We start from the raw sequence: 18403 nt of genomic DNA, 5'->3' as shown, positions 1-18403 counted from the left end.
TGAAAACCCCTGCTTTAAGTAGTCCAAAATTCCTCAGCCATTTTAAGACTTGCGGACTTCAACCTCCCAAAATTCCTCAGCCAGTTTAAGACTTGCGGACTTCAACTCCCAGAATTCCTCAACCAGCTTAAGACTTGTGGACTTCAACTCCCAGAATTCCTCAAGAAGCTTAACTTGTAGACGTCTTCAACTTTCAGATTTTCTCAACCAGGAATTCTGGGAGTTGAGGTCCACAAGTCTTAACATTGCCAAGGTTCAAGACCCTTGCTTTAAGTAGTCTCAAATCACCACCACGGTTCTTTACAGTGAAATAATAATTTAGGAATTTCTTTGCTCCAAGGTTGGGCTGTAAAGACCCTTGTAGAATAGAAGCCTTTAAAAAACAACTTTTGCAATTGATTTTGGGGTTAAACCAAAAGCCTAGAAAACTCTGGAAGAGCCAGTAAATTTAAGTCTGCAGGAAAACTGACAGAATTGAATGGTTTCCTCCCATTTATTTTATTTTTTTTCAAATTCTGCTTGGTTTTGGCACGTTCTTCACATTTTTTACCACTCTGGCTGCCTATTTGCTTGGACCAACTCTTTCTAATTTACATCATCTGGGTTCAAGGTTTGACACTCTGAATCTCGTGCTGTTCACAATGTTTCAAACTCCCCTTTCCAAATAAAAATCTGACTCCCAATCCTTTCCCCTGGCAAATTTGGATTAATGGAGATGGATGGGAAACCAGTGCCCACACATTTTTGGGGGAAGAGGAACAAAAATCCCCATTTCTGCCCCATCCAAGTATCTGGAATTGCCCCATTGCCAAAGAGAAGATGGCAGAATTAACTACGGTACTTTGAAGGGAAAGAGTTACCGTATTTTTCAGACTATAAGATGCACCTTTTTCCTCCCTAAAAGAGGCTGAAAATTTGGGTGAGTCTTATACTGTGAATGTAGCTTTTCAAAGCTTTTTTTTTTCAGCCCTAATGAGGTGCTAATGATCTTCCCAGCTCTACCTTTTTCATTGTTACTCTCTCTGAAAAATGTTTTTCCAGCCCTAAGTCTTTGCAGACAGATTGCTCCCCCCAAAAAACTAAGGTCTGTCTTATACTACAAAAAATATGATAACTTCGTAATCACCTAAGGAAATGATTCCATCTAGGTCAGTGGTTCTCAACCTGAGGGTCGCGACCACCATTTCACAGGAGTCGCCTAAGACCCTGGGAAAAGACAAATTTCCCACGGTGTTAGGAACTAAAGCTTCTATTCTGGCGCCTTGGAACATATTTTTACACTCCGACCAATCAGGCGTTTACAGTAGGGATGTCCCTTTGACCTTCCTGCCAATCAGCTTCAAGCTCCATTGAGAGAATTGGCGCTAGACTTATGGTTGGGGGTCACCACCACAACACGAAGAACTGTATTAAGAGTTGTGGCATTAGAAAGGTTGAGAACCACTGATTTCTAAACAATACCCCAGAGCTCAGCCAAAGGAGGCTGAAGGATTGAGCACATCTCCAATGAAGAGAAACACAAGGATGACCTCGAGAAAAAGAGTTTCAACCATTGCTAGGTAAAGCCCAATTTAGGAAGGAGGGTGAGGAGGAAACCCAAGACTGATCTTTGACATCGTCTTCAGCGAGCGGTGGGAAATCCTTGGCTTTGACTTTTCCTTAATCTGGCTTTCCTTGAAGGGCTCATATCACGTGCCACTAAGCTGCTGTGGCCAGCAAGGTCAACCTGCTGGTGCTGTTTAAACAGATGTGTTCTATCTGTACAACAGTCACATGTGATAAACACCGGACAAAGTCTGTGCAACGGAGTCTAGTTTTGTTGACAATGGGAAAGAGCAATAAAGACTTTGAACTGTTCTTTGAGTCCAAACTTTTCCAACCACAGAGAGAGAAAAAACTCAGTCAATCAATCAATTAAACCAACAAACAAAGCCAATCAATGGAACGACTTGCCTTCACACGTTGTGGGTGCATCTTCACTGGAGGGTGAAGGCAGGGTGAATAAAAATCACTGACTTGAAGAAAAAAAATCAGGGCTTTTAAAATTTAAATTGGATTTGTTTAATTTAAACCGGATTTTTTTTAAAATCAAGTTTATTTTCATAAAATGTTTTTGGAGTAAAAAATACTATCTAAAGTCAGTTTTCTATTTAAGATACCGTACATTAATATTTTAGTTTATTCAGCATGACGTGGAGCTTAGTGGGTAGCACGAGGCTGTATAATCAGCAATGTTTACATGTTTGATAAACTCATTAGAGGAATCCAACCTCTGCAAGCTGAGATAACACGCACTGCACTGGTGCATTCCCACAATTTCACACTAACCAGGAGATAAATCATAAAAGCAGAGTTCAGGAATATTCTGTTATCCCATTGTTTTGCAAATCTGTATACACCAGTGTTTCTCAGATAGTGGGGCAGACCCCCTGGGGGGGAGCATGGAGCAATGCAAAGACCCCAGGGAATGTGCTCTTTTTTTGCTAAAAGGAGTAGAGTTTTTTTGCACCAAACAATAGCCCACAGCACAGAGCAGGAGATATGAAGTGCCTATCACAAACCCTTAAGAGACACCATGGAGAAATACTGTATTTAACAGGGATGAAAAGAGAGGAGGAGAGGGACGGAGATAATATGACAAACATAAGTCTCCTGAAAGTGAAGACAAGGAAATATGGTGAAGCATATGAAGTGCTTGGCTTCACTGTGATTATGGCAAGAGACGAGGAAAGACCGGTATGTTTACTGTATCTAAAAATGTTGGCAGCCAACAGCATGAAGCCACATAAATGAAGGCGTCACTTAAAAACATTACACCCGAATCACACTGATAAGCCACTTGAAATTTTTGCAGCAAAAACGTGCTGAATATTGCAAACAATTGTTCCGGCGGAGATTTGGGGGGGCCTGAAATGTTTACTTCTTCCTGGGGGGGGGGGGTTGTAACAGAAAATAATTGAAAAACACTGGCGTACACTACAAATTGTGTGGTTGTCTAAAGAGAAATGTATCAGATCCGCCAGGCTCTTAAGTGCGAGGAGGAAGGGCAAGCGGTAAAAACAAAAGTGAAACCTTCTAAGCCGTTTACGAAAATAATATTAAAGGGCCCCTGTCATTTCAGATCCCTCACGGCAGCACCTGTTAGTAGGCATCCATTCACGTCCCTCAATTTATTATATCACTGCCCTATCACCCGCCATCCCATTAAAGTGAATGGGACTGTCAGTGAATCAACGGTGGGTCAGAGGAGGAGCCGCTCAGTGATCAGCTGCCAAAATTCTTACCACCACACTGTGGGTGTGGCTTATTTTGTGGGTGTGGCTTGATGGTCATGTGACCAGGTAGGAGTGGCTTGCCGGCCATGTAACCAGGTGGGAGTGGCTTACCAACCAAGATAGGTTTTCAAAGAGGAGCTTGGACTCTTTTTCAGTTGATGAAGTCCCATTCTTTGAATAGCCACCAAAAGGACAAATGATCGGCAGCATTATTTGTTGAGGAGCACAGTCACCTTTGAAGGTTTTGTCCTGAACCCACAAGGTTCAGTATGATACCAGGTTAGGCAAGTAGCTCAATTTTCTTTCATTGCTTTCAAAGTTCAGTTCTAGATAATGGTTATAATGATTAAAGCATTTTTGGGTAAAAACATACTATCTAATTATTTCCTATTTTAAAAATAATTAGGGATCATACTAAGAGAAGAAAGGACAATTTTAAAAAACTATTAAGTACAGTACATAAATAGTACATAAACTTACTACCCCCGCTGCATATTGTTTTTATCATTGTTGTGAGCCGCCCCGAGTCTTCAGAGAGGGGCGGCATACAAATCTAATTAAAATAAATAAAATAAAATAAAATCCCCCCTCCCATTGCTGGAGCCACTGCGGGATATAGATGGCAGTTGCTCTTTAAAAATTACGATTGAAATCAAGTTGATGCAAGCCTAGTGATTTAAATCACAATTTAAATCATGATTTAAATCAACTTGATTCAAATCAAATCCACCCTGTTTTAAGGACTGGATTGCCATCTATCAGAAATGGCATGGGGGGGGGGGGGGGGGGTTGTGCAAGGGTTTGGACCGGATGACCTACTAGGCCCCTTTCAACTCTGTTATTATTCTAACTATAGCTCTCTCAAAATGCCTTAAAACCAGGCTGCAGAGGAGCAAGGAAAAAGCTGGATTTATTCCCAACCCTTGTTGTAAATGTGTTTGCAAATCATTCATTCAATCACCTTAAGAATCCCAGGAACTAGCTGAGAGAGGAACCAGGGGATCAAAGGAAGGGAAGGGTGGGGTGCCAAGTGCGTTAATTAAACCGCCTTTTGTTCTGGGTTTTGCATTGAGACTCTGCCGGGTTTTTCAAATTTAAGAGGAAGGTTGCATTGACCTGGCGAGGCAAGCTTACTTAATAAAATATTAAAAGTCCAGAAACCTCATGAATGGGTTTGTCCTTCTGCCTTAATCTGTTCCAATCTGCCCGATGCTGCAGACTAAATCTGGTGTATGTTAAATCCTTCTGTAATCTACAAAATCCAAGAGAGAAGAGACACCCACACACACCCAAAAATTATTAATAATAAATCCTCTTAGTTTGAAAGCCCTGGGAACGCCTGAGTGAGATTTCCTTCCCGTGTCCTGAAGTCAGGATGTGCTTTTGGATAACAACCACAAAGAAGTGTAACAAACACAGATATTGTGTGTTTCCAACATGGATGACATGAAGCAGGGAGGAAGGACAGGGAAGAAGAGAAATTGGATTTCAAGAGAGCTGGAGGCGGTTTTGGAAATCGGTTTGCGAAACTAAGTCCACCTTTTGCCAGGGAAAAACTAACAACAAAACTTGGACAAAGTTTGCCATTGCTTGCACCGCAATTCCATGGGTTCAACCATCATTCTTGGGGAGGCTAGTCCTGAACTTATCAGCGTTTGTTTGTGACTTACGACTGTTCCTCGTACTTATGACTTTTGCGGCATGCTGCGGTCGCAGATCAAAATTCAGGGGCTTGGCATGGTTTTACAATGGTTATGACATTCCCGGGATTTTCCAATTTAGTTTCCAGTTTACCAGTCAGTTTCTGACAAGCAAAGTCCACAGGAGAAACCAGATTCGCTTAATAACCGGGATTTGCTTAACCACTTCAGTAATTCATCAAACAACCATGCCAAAAAGGATGTAAATTTGGATGTGACATAATTGCAAAGGTTTTTTTTCTTGTCCACCTGCAGTCCTTATGATAAAATAATCAGGTATGACTAGCCTAGAGAATAGAAGAACTAGAAGGGGCACACAGTATTTCAGTATTTGACAGGTTGCCACAAAGATGAGCGGGGTCAAATAATTCTCCAAAGCACCAGGAGGCAGGACAAGAAACAATGGATGGAAACTAACCAAAGAGAGAAGTAACCAGGAATTAAAGAGAAACTTCCCAACGGGGAGAACAATTAAACAGTTAAATGATTTGCCTTCAGAAGTTTGTGGGTGCTCCAACACTGAAGGTTTTTTAAAAAGAGACCGGACAGTCATTTGTCTGAAATGGTATAGAGATTCATGCAGGAGTAGGGGGGCTTAACAAATTAACAGAGTTGAAAGGGACCTTGTAGGTCATCTAGTCCAACCCATTGTTCAAGCAGAAGACCCTAAACCATTTCCAGACTTTTCTTGAAAGCCTCCAGTGATGACATTCCCACAACTTCTGAAGGCAACTTCTGTTCCGTGGGTTGATTGTTCCCACTGTCAGAAAATTCCTCTAGGTTGAATCTCTCCTTGTTCAGTTTCCATCCATTATTCTTTGTCTTGTCTTCGGGTACTTTGGAAAATAGCTTGACTCCTTCCTCTCTGTGGCAGCCCCTCAAATATTGGAAGACTGCTATCATGTCTCTTCTCTTCTCTTCACTAGATCAGCCATGCCCAGTTCCTACAAACCGTCCTTCATACGTTTAAGCCTCCAGTCCCCCTAATCATCTTGATTGCTCTTCTCTGCACTCTTTCTAAAGACTCAACACCTTTTATAGCGATACGAAGAAACCTGGGTTGGTTGAATATCGACTTGTCAGTAAGCTGAATATACCGTAGCTAATGTAAAGTTCCTGTAGATAGAAGACTGAAGATATTTTTCACTGAAGAGTAAAACTGTTGTTTTCTACAAACATGTCTTTGTCATTTATCTGTTCATTAATTGCCACATTATATTCTGATATCTTATCTAGTTCCTCCTGCGTTACTCTGTATATATATATATCCAGATATGCCCCGACTTTATGGAACCAACTACCCCCCCCCCCCGATGTCCACAGGGGGACATGAATTGTAACATCTTATCACATCCGTCTGCAACTATTCTCTATAGTTGTGGATTTGATTGATTAATAATTAATAAATAATAATAATAATAATAATAATAATAATAATTTATTAGATTTGTATGCCACCCCTCCCTGAAGACTCGGGGCGGCTCACAACATAGCAATAGTACAATACATTACAAATCTAATATTAAAATTTTAAAAGTTAATTAAAAAACATTAGTATAACATAATCAGTATCATAAAATCATCAATTACACAATCATACACACTCAACCCAATTTATTGTACTACAGAGGTCAGAAAAACAACAAGGAGGTTAATTCTTTTTTTTTGGTTTATTATGTTTTTTTAATGTTCTTATTACTAATTATTTGACTTGTTTATTGTATGCACTATTTTTGTTGTAAGCCTCCTTGAGTCCCATTGGGATTGGGTGGAATAGAATAGAATAGAATAGAATTTTATTGGCCATGTGTGATTGGACACACAAGGAATTTGTCTTAGTGCATATGCTCTCAGCGTACATAAAATAAAAATAAGTCAAATGAAATGAAATTATGGTGTACTGACCAAAACGGGATGCAGTATTCCAGGTGTGATCTTACTAAACTTTATAGAGTGGTATTAGTACCCCCCATGATCTTGATTGTATCCCTCTGTTAATGCAATTTAGGATTGCATTGGCTTTTTTGGCTGTCACTGCACATTGTTGGCTCATATTTCGCTGGTTGTCCCACTAAGACCTCAGATCTCTCTCACGGTCACTCCTATTTTCACCCAGTAGTTTTTCTTCCCTAAGTATAGGACTCAGAAGACTAAGTTTGGACTAAAAGACTTCCAAGGTCCGTTCCAATTCTGCTATGCTGTGAAATTCTGGGGTGGGATATAGGGCAGGAAGTTGAGAAAACATTCTAGGGCAGTGGTTCTTCAACCTTTCTAATGCCCCGACCCTTTAATACAATTCCTACTGGTGACCCCCAACCATAAGTCTAGCACCAATTCTCCCAACAATGCTTTAAGCTGATTGGCAAGAAGGTCAGAGGGACACCCCCACTGTAAATGCCTGATTGGTCAGATTGTCCAAATATGTTCCAAGGCGCCAGAATAGAAGCTGTAGTTCCTAACACTGTGGGAAATTTGTCTTTTCCCAGGGTCTTAGGCGACCCCTATGAAATAGCCGTTCAATCTCCAAAGGGGTCCCAACCCCCAGGTTGAGAACTATGGTTCTAGTGAATCTAGTTTAAGGAAAAGAAGCACTGAGGTGACGTGATAGCAGTTTTCTAATATTTGAGGGGCTACCACAAAGAAGAACCAGAAGGCAGGGGCAAGGAACAACAGATGGAAACTTATCAAGGAGAGAAGCAACCTAGAATTAAGGAGCAATTTCATAATAGTGAGAACAATTAAACAGTGGAACAGCTTGTCTCCAGAAGGTGTGAATGCTCCAACACTGGAAGTTTTTAAGAAGAGGTTGGACTTTAGGTTTGTCTGAAATTGTGTAGGGCAGGGGTCTCCAAACTCAGCGGCTTTAAGACTTGCAAACTTCAACTCCCAAAGTTCCTCAGCCAGCAAACCTGCTGTAGGGTCTCCTGCTTGAGCAGGGGGGCCGACTAGAAGACCTCTAAGGTCCCTTCCAGCTCTATTCTGATTCATCTTTGTTATGCAACCTCTCAGGCATGCCCAATCATGAGAAAATGCAACAAAGGCCCAGATAAAAGATTAAAAAGGCACAATTGCATAAACTAATATTTTCACTATCTTGAAAACGCAAGTTCTAAGTGAAAAAAGGTTTGGGCAATGTGTGGTGTGGGTGGGTTTATGGGTGTCTTGCCTCTCTTTGAAGCCTCCACACTCCAAACTGACCTTTAAAAAAAAAAAAAGAAAAGAAAGAAATCCCTGAATTTGAGAAAAGAGGAGCCCAAAAGAGAGAAAGAAAGAAGCTTTAGCCATCTTTGCAAAGACAGAAAAACAAACATTTAGCCAAGGATAAACCAAACTCAGATTGCGAAAGAGTCTTCCTATCTTAGCTAGCAGGAATGGTGGGAAGAGAACCTAGAAGAAAGGACCAGAGAGAGAGAGAGAAAGAGAGGAAGGAAGGAAGAGAAAGTGACAAAGAGAGAGAGAGAAAGAAAAAGAGACAGGAGTTTTCGGAGAGGGGCGGCATACAAATCCAAATAATAATAAATAAATAAATAATAAATAAAAGAAAGAGAGAAGGAGAGAGTGACAAAGGGAGAGAGAGAAAAGAAAGAGAGAATGAGCAAGAGAAAGAGCCAGAAAAAGAGAGTCAGAGAGAGATAGAAACAGAGAAAGAGAGAAAGAAAAAGAGAAAGAGGCAGAGAGTGACAGAGAAAGACAGAGAAAAAAGAGGCAGGCAGAGAGAGAAAGAGAGAGAGAGAGAGAGAGGGGCAGAGAGTGACAGAGAAAGAGAGAAAAAGAGAAAGAGAGAGAGAGGCAGAGAGAGAAAGAGAGTAAGAAAAAAAGAGAGACAGAGACCGAACGGGGCCGGAAGGGAAGAAAAAGTTTGCAGCTCTTAAATCACAACTAGCTGTTTTGTATTGTTTTGTTTTAAAGGAAACTGTAACCCTGGCTTGTTTGCTCGCGGGAGCCCTTGCGACGGCGGGGTCCAGAGCCTCGCTCCCTCCGTCCCTCGGGCAGCGCGACCCTCCGCCTCCGCCGACCCCGCTTACCTTGGCCACCTGCTGCCGCACCAGCGCCGGCAGCGTCTGCAGCAGGAGCAGCCCGAAGCCCAGGCACAGCAAGCCCAGCCCGGCCAGCCCGGCCGCCGCCCCGCACCGCTGCCCGCAGGAGCCGCCGCCACTGCCGCCGCCCTCGGCCCGCTCGCCCCGCGCCATGCCCGGCCTGCCCGCCCTGCCGCCGCGCTCCTCGCCATGCCCGGCGCGGGGGCTCTTGACTGCCGCCGCCGCCCGCCCCGCCACTCCCCGCCGGTCCCGGCAGCCAACAGCGGCCCGCGACGCCGCGAGAGGGAGGCGCCCGGCTGGGCAGAGCGGGCGGACTCGACTCGTCGGGCCTCGGCGGCGCTCCTGCACCCGGGAGGGAGGGGAGGGAAGGAAAAAGTGTTGGAGGGAGGGAGGGAGGAAGTGTTGGAGGGAGGGAAAGAGGGAGGGAGGCAGGAAGTGTTGGAGGGAGGGATAGAGGGAGGGAGGAAGGGAGGAAGTGTTGGAGGGAGGGATAGAGGGAGGAAGTGTTGGAGGGAGGGAGGGTGGCAGGAAGTGTTGGAGGGAGGGATAAAGGGGAGGAAGGAAGGGAGGAATGGAGGAAGTGTTGGAGGGAGGGAAGGAGGGAGGGAGGAAGTGTTGGATGGAGGGATAGAGGGAGGAAGGGAGGGATGGAGGAAGGGAGGGAAGGAGGGATGGAGGAAGTGTTGGAGGGAAGGAGGGAGGGAGGAAGTGTTGGAGGGAGGGAGGCAGGAAGTGTTGGAGGGATAGAGGGAGGGAGGAAGGGAGGGAGGCAGGAAGTGTTGGAGGGAGGGAAGGAGGGAGGGAGGAAGTGTTGGATGGATGGATAGAGGGAGGAAGGGAGGGATGGAGGAAGGGAGGGAAGGAGGAAGGGAGGGAAGAAGGGATGGAGGAAGTGTTGGAGGGAGGGAAGGAGGGAGGAAGTGTTGGAGGGAGGGAGGCAGGAAGTGTTGGAGGGAGGGATAGAGGGAGGAAGGAAGGGAGGGATGGAGGAAGTGTTGGAGGGAGGGAAGGAGGGAGGGAGGGATAGAGGGAGGAAGGAAGGGAGGGATGAAGGAAGGGAGGGGAGGGAAGGAGGGACGGAGGAAGTGTTGGAGGGAGGGAGGGTGGGAGGCAGGAAGTGTTGGAGGGAGGGAGGGATAGAGGGGAGGGGGGAAGGGAGGGATGGATGGAGGAAGGGAGGGAGGGAAGGAGAGATGGAGGGAGGGAAGGAGAGATGGAGGGAGGCAGGGAAGGAGAGATGGAGGGAGGCAGGAAGTGTTGGAGGGAGGTATAGAGGGAGGGAGGGATGGAGGGAAGGAGAGATGGAGGGAGGGAAGGAGGGATGAAGGAAGTGTTGGAGGGAGGGAAGGAGGGATGGAGGAAGTGTTGGAGGGAGGGAGGCAGGAAGGGAGGGAGGGAGGAAGGGACGGAGGAATGGAGGAAGTGTTGGAGGGAGGGAGGAATTGTTGGAGGGAGGGATAGAGGAAGGAAGGGAGGGATGGAGGGAGGGAAGGAGGGAGGCAGAGCCTGGAAAGGCCCTCTTCCCTCCCTCGTGCCTCCTCCCCTCCCATTCCCAATTCCCTTCTTCTTCCCTTCTCTTTCCCCCAACTCCGTCCTTCTTTCCTCCCACCCCTCCTTTGCCTTCCATCTGTTCCCAACTTCTTTCCTTCCTCCTCCCCGACTCCTCACCCCTTCTTCCCTCCCCAGTCATGGAATCTGTCATCTGCACCTCCATCACTGTCTGGTTCGGTTCTGCAACCCGACAAGACCGACACCGACTTCAAAGAAGAATCAGAACTGCAGAAAAGAACAATGGCTGCCAACCTGCCTTCTGTTCAGGACGGGTAGATTGCTCCGAAAAATAAAGGGAACCCTCCAAGAACCCATCCCGGATCAGAATGAATGAAATATTTTCATTGAATACAGTACTTTGTTCTGTACAAAGTTGAATATGCGCAACAGCAGGTGAAATTGATTGTCAATCATGTTGCTTCCTTAGTGGACAGTTTGATTTCACAGAAGTTTGATTTACTTGGAGTTAGACTATGTTGTTAGAGTGTTCCCTTTATTTTTTTTGAGAAGTACATATTCTACATGAGTTAAATAGAGGGCTGTGAAAATATCTACTGACCCCTCGCATCCTAGACATGAACTGTTTCAACTCCTACGCTCAAAACATTGCTATAGAGGACTGTACACCGACAACTAGACACAAGAAGAGTTTTTCCCCCAAACGCCATCACTCTGCTAAACAAATAATTCCCTCAACAATGTCAAACGTTTTTATTAAGTCTGCACTACTGTTACTACTAGTTTTTTTCTCATCATTCCTATCACCCATTTCCTCCCTCTTACGACTGCATGACTATAACTTGCTGCTTGTATCCTTAAGATTTTTATTAATATTGTTTTCCTCATTGCTTATTTGACCCCTATGACAATCATTGTGTTGTACCTCATGATTCTTGACAAATGTATCTTTTCTTTTATTTACCGAGAACATACACACCAAGAGAAACTCCTTGTGTGTCCAATCACATGACCAATAAAGCATTCTATTCTATTCACCTTTCCTCCTCCCATCCCCAACTCCTCTCCATTCACCCCTTCCTCCTCCTCCCATTCCTTCTTTCCTACCTTCCTTTCATCTGTTACTCCTTCCTTCTTTCCACTCTCCCCATTCACCTTCCTTCTTCCCTTCCATCTTCAGTTCCTGCCCTGGCTCATCCCCAACCCATTCTTCCTTCCCCATTCACCTTTCATCCTTCCCTTCCGCCCCTAATGCCTCCTTCCCTTCCTTCCTTCCTCCTTTCCTCCCTCCCCATTCACCTCCTTCCCTCCCCTCCCCAGCCTCTTCCCTTCCCCATTCTTTCCTTCCCTTCCATCCCCAATTCCTTCCTTCCTTCCTCTCATCCGCAACTCCTTCTTTCCTCCCCTCCCTGTTCACCTTCCTCCCTCCATCCTCAATTCCTTCCTCTCATCCCCAACCCATTCATTCCGTTCCCATTCACCTTTTCTCCTTCCCCTATTCCTTCTTTCCTATCTCCCCATTCCCCTCCTCTTCTTCCATCCCCAACCCCAACCCCTTCCCTTCCCCATTCTCTTCCTTTCCATCCACAACTCATTCCTTCTATCCTCCCCTTCCCAGTTTCCTTCTGCACCTGGGCAGGTAGCGAAATCCTGCGGACACGCAGTTGCGCCCAGGTGCAGTAGCAGAATTGTGCTGGACTCCGCTAGCATTGAGAGCCACGGGGGCGAGCACGTGCAACCTTAGCAGCCCACCACGGGAGGGACGGCTCTGGAAGTGGCGGACGCGAGGGAGGCTGCCACGTCTCGCCTGGCACCTCCGCGGCTGCAGCAGGAGGGAGGAAAGAAGGAAGGAGTTATGGGTGAGAGGAAGATAGGAAAGAAGGAATAGGAGGAAAGGTGAATGGAAGAGGAGTTGGGGATGGGAGGAAGGAAGGAAGGTGAATGGGGAGGGAAGGAGGAATGAGGAGTTGTGGATGAGGAAAGAAGTTGGGAATGGATGGCATCAGGGTTGCAAGGGTGTGGTTTGTGGAGAAGCAGGTACCTGGGTGCCCTCCCAAGCTTGGTGGTTCACAGGTGCTTATTAGACTAGGTAATCTCAGTAGAGGTTACTCGGTAGGTTTAGTGCAGCAGTGGGCTATGAGCCGGAACATTAATTGCACTCGTTGCCACGCTCGTAAGTTTTTTGCGGCTCCATGCACGATTTTCCTACCATCACAGGTGCAGCAGCAAAATCATGTTGGTCCTGCAAGAACCTATGGGCCACGGCACCGAGCACAATTTAGTGTTCCTCCGGCTTGTAGCCTACAGCTGGTTAAGTGATACGAGGGACTCCACTTTTAAACAAATCCATTATAGGATGTAGAATTCTTTACTGGCCAAGTGTGATTGGACACACAAGGAATTTGTCTTCAGTGCAGACTCAGTTTAAGGTATTTTAATAGAAGTTTGTATTCAAAGGCTGTAATGTTTCCAAAAGGAAACCTAGATTCTTTATCCTCAATTGCATCAATCAAACCACCAGAATTAACAGTAGTGCTCATTCCTACCACTTCTTATCCTTGTTGCAATAGGCCAGAAAATGTACGGTGCTGAAAGCAAAGGCCTTCAGGCCGCTATTTTAATCACAATTTGAGTCGCTTTACCTGCTTAGCACACTAAAGTGACTAAAATCCTGTTAAGCTTTGACAAAGCATCTTAAATCTAACCACCTTTCACTGAAGTGCTTGCCCTGTTTTGTAAATGAGCATTGATTCCACCCTCCTAGCTCTACATCAGGGGTCTCAAACTCACGGCCCTCGGGCCAAGTTTGTAGCACCCCCACCTCAATATCAAAGTTTAATGTTAGTGCAGCCCAAGTTTGATATGAATGGCACTTTTTAGTGTTGTGTGCAGAGCTGAATGAACCTACCAATCACAGTGGGGTATATTGCTCTCGGAGGCAGGACATCAGCCGAGCTTATTGTGAACTTGCACCATTACCCCGGGCTCAGAAGTGGAGGCGGCCGCAGAATTGCTACTCAGCGAGACAGAAAAAAAGACGCATCAGCTAAAGTTTAGCCACTAAACACTGAAACCAAGTGGAATTATGTATTACACAGCCCAAAACATGTCTTTTTCAAAGCCTGCAGTTGAGCACAGGGGCATCCCAATGTGTCTTATTTGCACAGAAAGTCGTGGTGCAAAGAATACAATTTGAAATGTCATTACACAACTAGATATGCTGAGGAATATGCAAAATACCAGGGAGATGAGAGAGCAAACTGGGTTGCTAATCTTAAATCATATCTACTGAGGCAACAAAATTTCTTTAAGAAAGCAAACCAGAGGATGCAGCAGTCAGGTTAGTGAGATGATTGCTAAAGCAGGAAAGCCATTCAAAGGTGAATTTGTAAAAAAAGTGCATATTACAGGCTGCAAGTATTGTCTATCCAGAAAAGGTCAGTTTTGCAACATCGACCTTTCTGCCAACACCATAGCAGAGCGCATTTCTGACCTGTCAAGTGACATTTATGATCAACCGTGTGAAAAAGCAAAATGTTTCAGTGTATACTGTCGCTCTTGAGACCACAGACATCACCAACACTGCCCAGCTCACGATCTATGTCTGTTAAATGTTAAAGAACCATTAGTACAGACATTACAGAATCTGAATAATAATTACATTTCTCTAGTCAGCAAATATATGTGGTTTCTTCACTCTTCTATATCTGCTCTACTATATTATTTTCATTTTATTTATTACTGATTTATATTTTTTCAATGAATTTTTGTTATAAATTATTTTTTTAACACAAAGATGAAAAAATAAAGACATTTGAAAACATTGGAATGTTTTTGTAAGAGCTTTTCTTGTGGAAAACCTGATGCGGACCAGCCTCACCAAGACTCTACTTCCAGCGGCCCCCGGGTAAATTGAGTTTGAGACCCCTGCTCTACATTGTTTATACTTATTACACAACAGTTCAAATAATTTGCAAACACAATTGGGAATCCCAACAGCTTTATTGAAACAAAGTGCAGTGAAGTTTACTTCAACAGTTGTAAGCAAGCAGAAAGTTTAAAAACCACCCCTCAGGCGCAGGACAAGATGGAGAGTGGACTCCTTCTGAATGTTGTAGTCGGAGAGGGTGCGGCCGTCTTCCAGCTGTTTGCCAGCAAAGATCAACCTCTGTTGGTCAGGAGGAATGCCTTCCTTATCTTGGATCTTGGCCTTGACGTTCTCAATGGTGTCACTCGGCTCCACCTCTAGGGTGATGGTTTTTCCGGTCAAGGTCTTCACAAAGATCTGCATCCCACCCCTCAGCCGCAGGACAAGATGGAGAGTGGACTCCTTCTGGATGTTGTAGTCGGAGAGGGTACGGCCGTCTTCCAGCTGTTTGCCAGCAAAGATCAACCTCTGTTGGTCAGGAGGAATGCCTTCCTTGTCCTGGATCTTGGCCTTGACGTTCTCAATGGTGTCACTGGGCTCCACCTCTAGGGTGATGGTTTTTCCGGTCAAGGTCTTCACAAAGATCTGCATCCCACCCCTCAGCCGCAGGACAAGATGGAGAGTGGACTCCTTCTGGATGTTGTAGTCGGAGAGGGTACGGCCGTCTTCCAGCTGTTTGCCAGCAAAGATCAACCTCTGTTGGTCAGGAGGAATGCCTTCCTTGTCCTGGATCTTGGCCTTGACGTTCTCAATGGTGTCACTGGGCTCCACCTCTAGGGTGATGGTTTTCCCGGTCAAGGTCTTCACAAAGATCTGCATCCCACCCCTCAGCCGCAGGACAAGATGGAGGGTGGACTCCTTCTGGATGTTGTAGTCGGAGAGGGTACGGCCGTCTTCCAGCTGTTTGCCAGCAAAGATCAACCTCTGTTGGTCAGGAGGAATGCCTTCCTTGTCCTGGATCTTGGCCTTGACATTCTCAATGGTGTCACTGGGCTCCACCTCTAGGGTGATGGTTTTTCCGGTCAAGGTCTTCACAAAGATCTGCATCCCACCCCTCAGCCGCAGGACAAGATGGAGAGTGGACTCCTTCTGGATGTTGTAGTCGGAGAGGGTACGGCCGTCTTCCAGCTGTTTGCCAGCAAAGATCAACCTCTGTTGGTCAGGAGGAATGCCTTCCTTGTCCTGGATCTTGGCCTTGACGTTCTCAATGGTGTCACTGGGCTCCACCTCTAGGGTGATGGTTTTCCCGGTCAAGGTCTTCACAAAGATCTGCATCCCACCCCTCAGCCGCAGGACAAGATGGAGGGTGGACTCCTTCTGGATGTTGTAGTCGGAGAGGGTACGGCCGTCTTCCAGCTGTTTGCCAGCAAAGATCAACCTCTGTTGGTCAGGAGGAATGCCTTCCTTGTCCTGGATCTTGGCCTTGACATTCTCAATGGTGTCACTGGGCTCCACCTCTAGGGTGATGGTTTTTCCGGTCAAGGTCTTCACAAAGATCTGCATCCCACCCCTCAGCCGCAGGACAAGATGGAGAGTGGACTCCTTCTGGATGTTGTAGTCGGAGAGGGTACGGCCGTCTTCCAGCTGTTTGCCAGCAAAGATCAACCTCTGTTGGTCAGGAGGAATGCCTTCCTTGTCCTGGATCTTGGCCTTGACGTTCTCAATGGTGTCACTGGGCTCCACCTCTAGGGTGATGGTTTTCCCGGTCAAGGTCTTCACAAAGATCTGCATCCCACCCCTCAGCCGCAGGACAAGATGGAGGGTGGACTCCTTCTGGATGTTGTAGTCAGAGAGGGTGCGGCCGTCTTCCAGCTGTTTGCCAGCAAAGATCAACCTCTGCTGGTCGGGAGGAATGCCTTCCTTGTCCTGGATCTTGGCCTTGACATTCTCAATGGTGTCACTGGGCTCCACCTCTAGGGTGATGGTTTTCCCGGTCAAGGTCTTCACAAAGATCTGCATTTTCTCTGCAACAGAGAAGGAGGGAAACAGGGATAAGAAGCCACATCAATCCAATTAGCAACTCTCTCAATTGTGCTTAAAGAGCTCATTTTTCAATGTGAAGGTGCAACCATTTTATAGTTGATTTAAACTAGGCATCTTCTAAGCTTGGTAACCTGAAAACGTCCGGATGGCTGAGGAATTCAAGAGAATTGAAGTCCACAAGCCTTAACAGTGGTCAGGTCTGGAGGGTCCTTGATTTACACACAAGGAAAACTCCACAAGTGGTGCATGGTGGATAAAATGAGGACCCAGATTGTTGGGGGCAATATATGCTGACTCTGTAAACCGCGTAAGAGAGGGCCACAAAGCACTGTGAAGCGGTATATAAGTCTAAATGCTATTGCTATGCTTGTCTTATTGTACAATCTCCAGGAGTCATACTGCTGGAGCTGGACCACCCCCATTAAACCAATAAATTTACCCAGCAGGAATTCTGCCTGTAAGTTTTCATGAGAGGTCCTGAAAACTAACCTCCACCTTCCAACAATGGCCTCTTGGCTTTTCAAACTGGTTGCCAAGGCCACGACTAGATGACCTTCGCCGCCCTCTCCCACCCTGCTTTTACGGCCAAGGGAACCTTCCCGAGGTGCATTGGCTCCAGTTCTCTAATCAACCCCACCCCAAAAATCTTGCAAGGAATGTGGGGAGAAGGGCTGTACCTCCACCCCCTAGCTTCACCCACCCACGTCGCTTATGGAGCCGAAACTCAAAAGGGCAGCCAGAGAAATCGCGCGTGCGTACTGAGTGCTTTTGGGCGGGGGCGGAGTTACGAGGGCGCCACGTAAGAATGGCGACGTCACAAGCGAGTGGGCGGGAACTCGCCGAGTCTCTTCCCTGTCCAGTTTCCCGGGCGGCCATTTTGGGTCGCCGTTTAATTAATAAAGGGACGCTGGGGCCTTTCTCGCCGTTCTCTCGTTTCCATTTTAATTAAAAATAGCCTTCCCCCACCCCGCTAATAGCCAAAACCGCCACGAACCGGCAACCTGAGAGAATCCAGGCTTCCCGCTTACACGGTTTCCGTTTCCCTCAGAAACGAGACTCCCGCCCCACTTTCCAAATAAAGCTTATTCAAATAGTTAATCCTCCCTCAGCCCCAATTTAACAGAAAATATAGAAAAAACCACCACTATAAAATATAAATTAAGCAATGAAGACTTACGGCGGAGCTCGAGTGGGCCCTAGCAGACAGCAACAAATTCACACAAGCAAGAGGCGACTTGGTCTAACTGCGTACCCGGCCCCGGCGGCCTTTTATATAGGCGTCGCACACAGATCCCTCCGCCAACAGAAAGGGAGGGTTTATTTTGCGTTCGAGCGCACGCGGCCTCCCGTTACCCAACAGGGACGTGGAAAGTCAGGGAAAGGGGCGCGCGCAAAGAGTCAGTCCTGCCTTCTGTGGAATGGAGAGGCGGAAGGATAAAGCGTTCGAAGTTCTGTGCCTGTAATGCGTATCCGTTGAATGGAAGAGATAGAATCGGTTGGAAGGAAAACCTGGTGTGGATGTCTTGGCTGAAACGGGATGGGCGGATAGGAAAAGAAGAAAGGGAGATGCTAAAGATTATGTACTGTCGTTTTTAATGTACAGTATATGTATTCAATAAAACTTTTCTAATAAAAATAAAAAAGAAAGTCAATTACGAGATTTCCCCATACAATATGCTCATGCATTCATAGGAATAAATAAATAAAATAGAGAGAGAGAGAAAGAAACAGAGGGAAAGAGAAACTGAAAGAGAAAAAGAAAGAGAGAGAGAGAAAGAAACAAAGGAATAATAGAGAAACAGAAACAGAGAAAGAAAGAAAAAGAGGGAAAGAAAAGAGAGAGAAAGCGAGTGAAAGAAAGAAAAAGAGAAACAGAAAGAGGAAGGAAGAAAAGAAACAGAGAAAGAAAGAAAAAGAAACAGAGAGAGAAAGAGAGGAAGGGGGGAGGGAGGGAGGGAGGGAGGGAAGGAA

General features: G+C 45.9%; 2 protein-coding genes across 6 annotated transcripts in view; both read right to left on the bottom strand.

The window, feature by feature from the left end:
• The window catches only part of SCARB1 (scavenger receptor class B member 1), an 85908-nt gene extending 76733 nt beyond the window's left edge, over window positions 1-9175 (bottom strand). For all 5 annotated transcript variants that reach the window (XM_070762116.1, XM_070762119.1, XM_070762120.1 and 2 more), the window contains exon 1: window positions 9001-9175. In XM_070762116.1, coding sequence (XP_070618217.1) covers window positions 9001-9165 — 165 coding nt within the window. In that variant the 5' untranslated portion in view covers window positions 9166-9175. The remainder of the gene's footprint in view (window positions 1-9000) is intronic.
• Window positions 9176-14504: 5329 nt separating this feature from the next.
• Window positions 14505-17961, bottom strand: UBC (ubiquitin C). Its single transcript, XM_070762070.1, has 2 exons — window positions 17610-17961; window positions 14505-16413 (listed from the first exon to the last, which is right to left on the bottom strand). Exon 2 carries the CDS (start codon window positions 16406-16408, stop codon window positions 14579-14581), a length of 1830 nt encoding a protein of 609 aa, XP_070618171.1. The 5' UTR covers window positions 16409-16413; window positions 17610-17961; the 3' UTR covers window positions 14505-14578.
• Between the last annotated feature and the right edge of the window lie 442 nt (window positions 17962-18403).

The sequence above is a fragment of the Erythrolamprus reginae genome, chromosome 10 (genome assembly GCF_031021105.1).
Source record: "Erythrolamprus reginae isolate rEryReg1 chromosome 10, rEryReg1.hap1, whole genome shotgun sequence".
Taxonomy (NCBI): domain Eukaryota; kingdom Metazoa; phylum Chordata; class Lepidosauria; order Squamata; family Dipsadidae; genus Erythrolamprus; species Erythrolamprus reginae.
The sequence above is the reverse complement of the archived record's forward strand: the minus strand, read 5'-3'. Positions and strand labels throughout refer to the sequence as shown.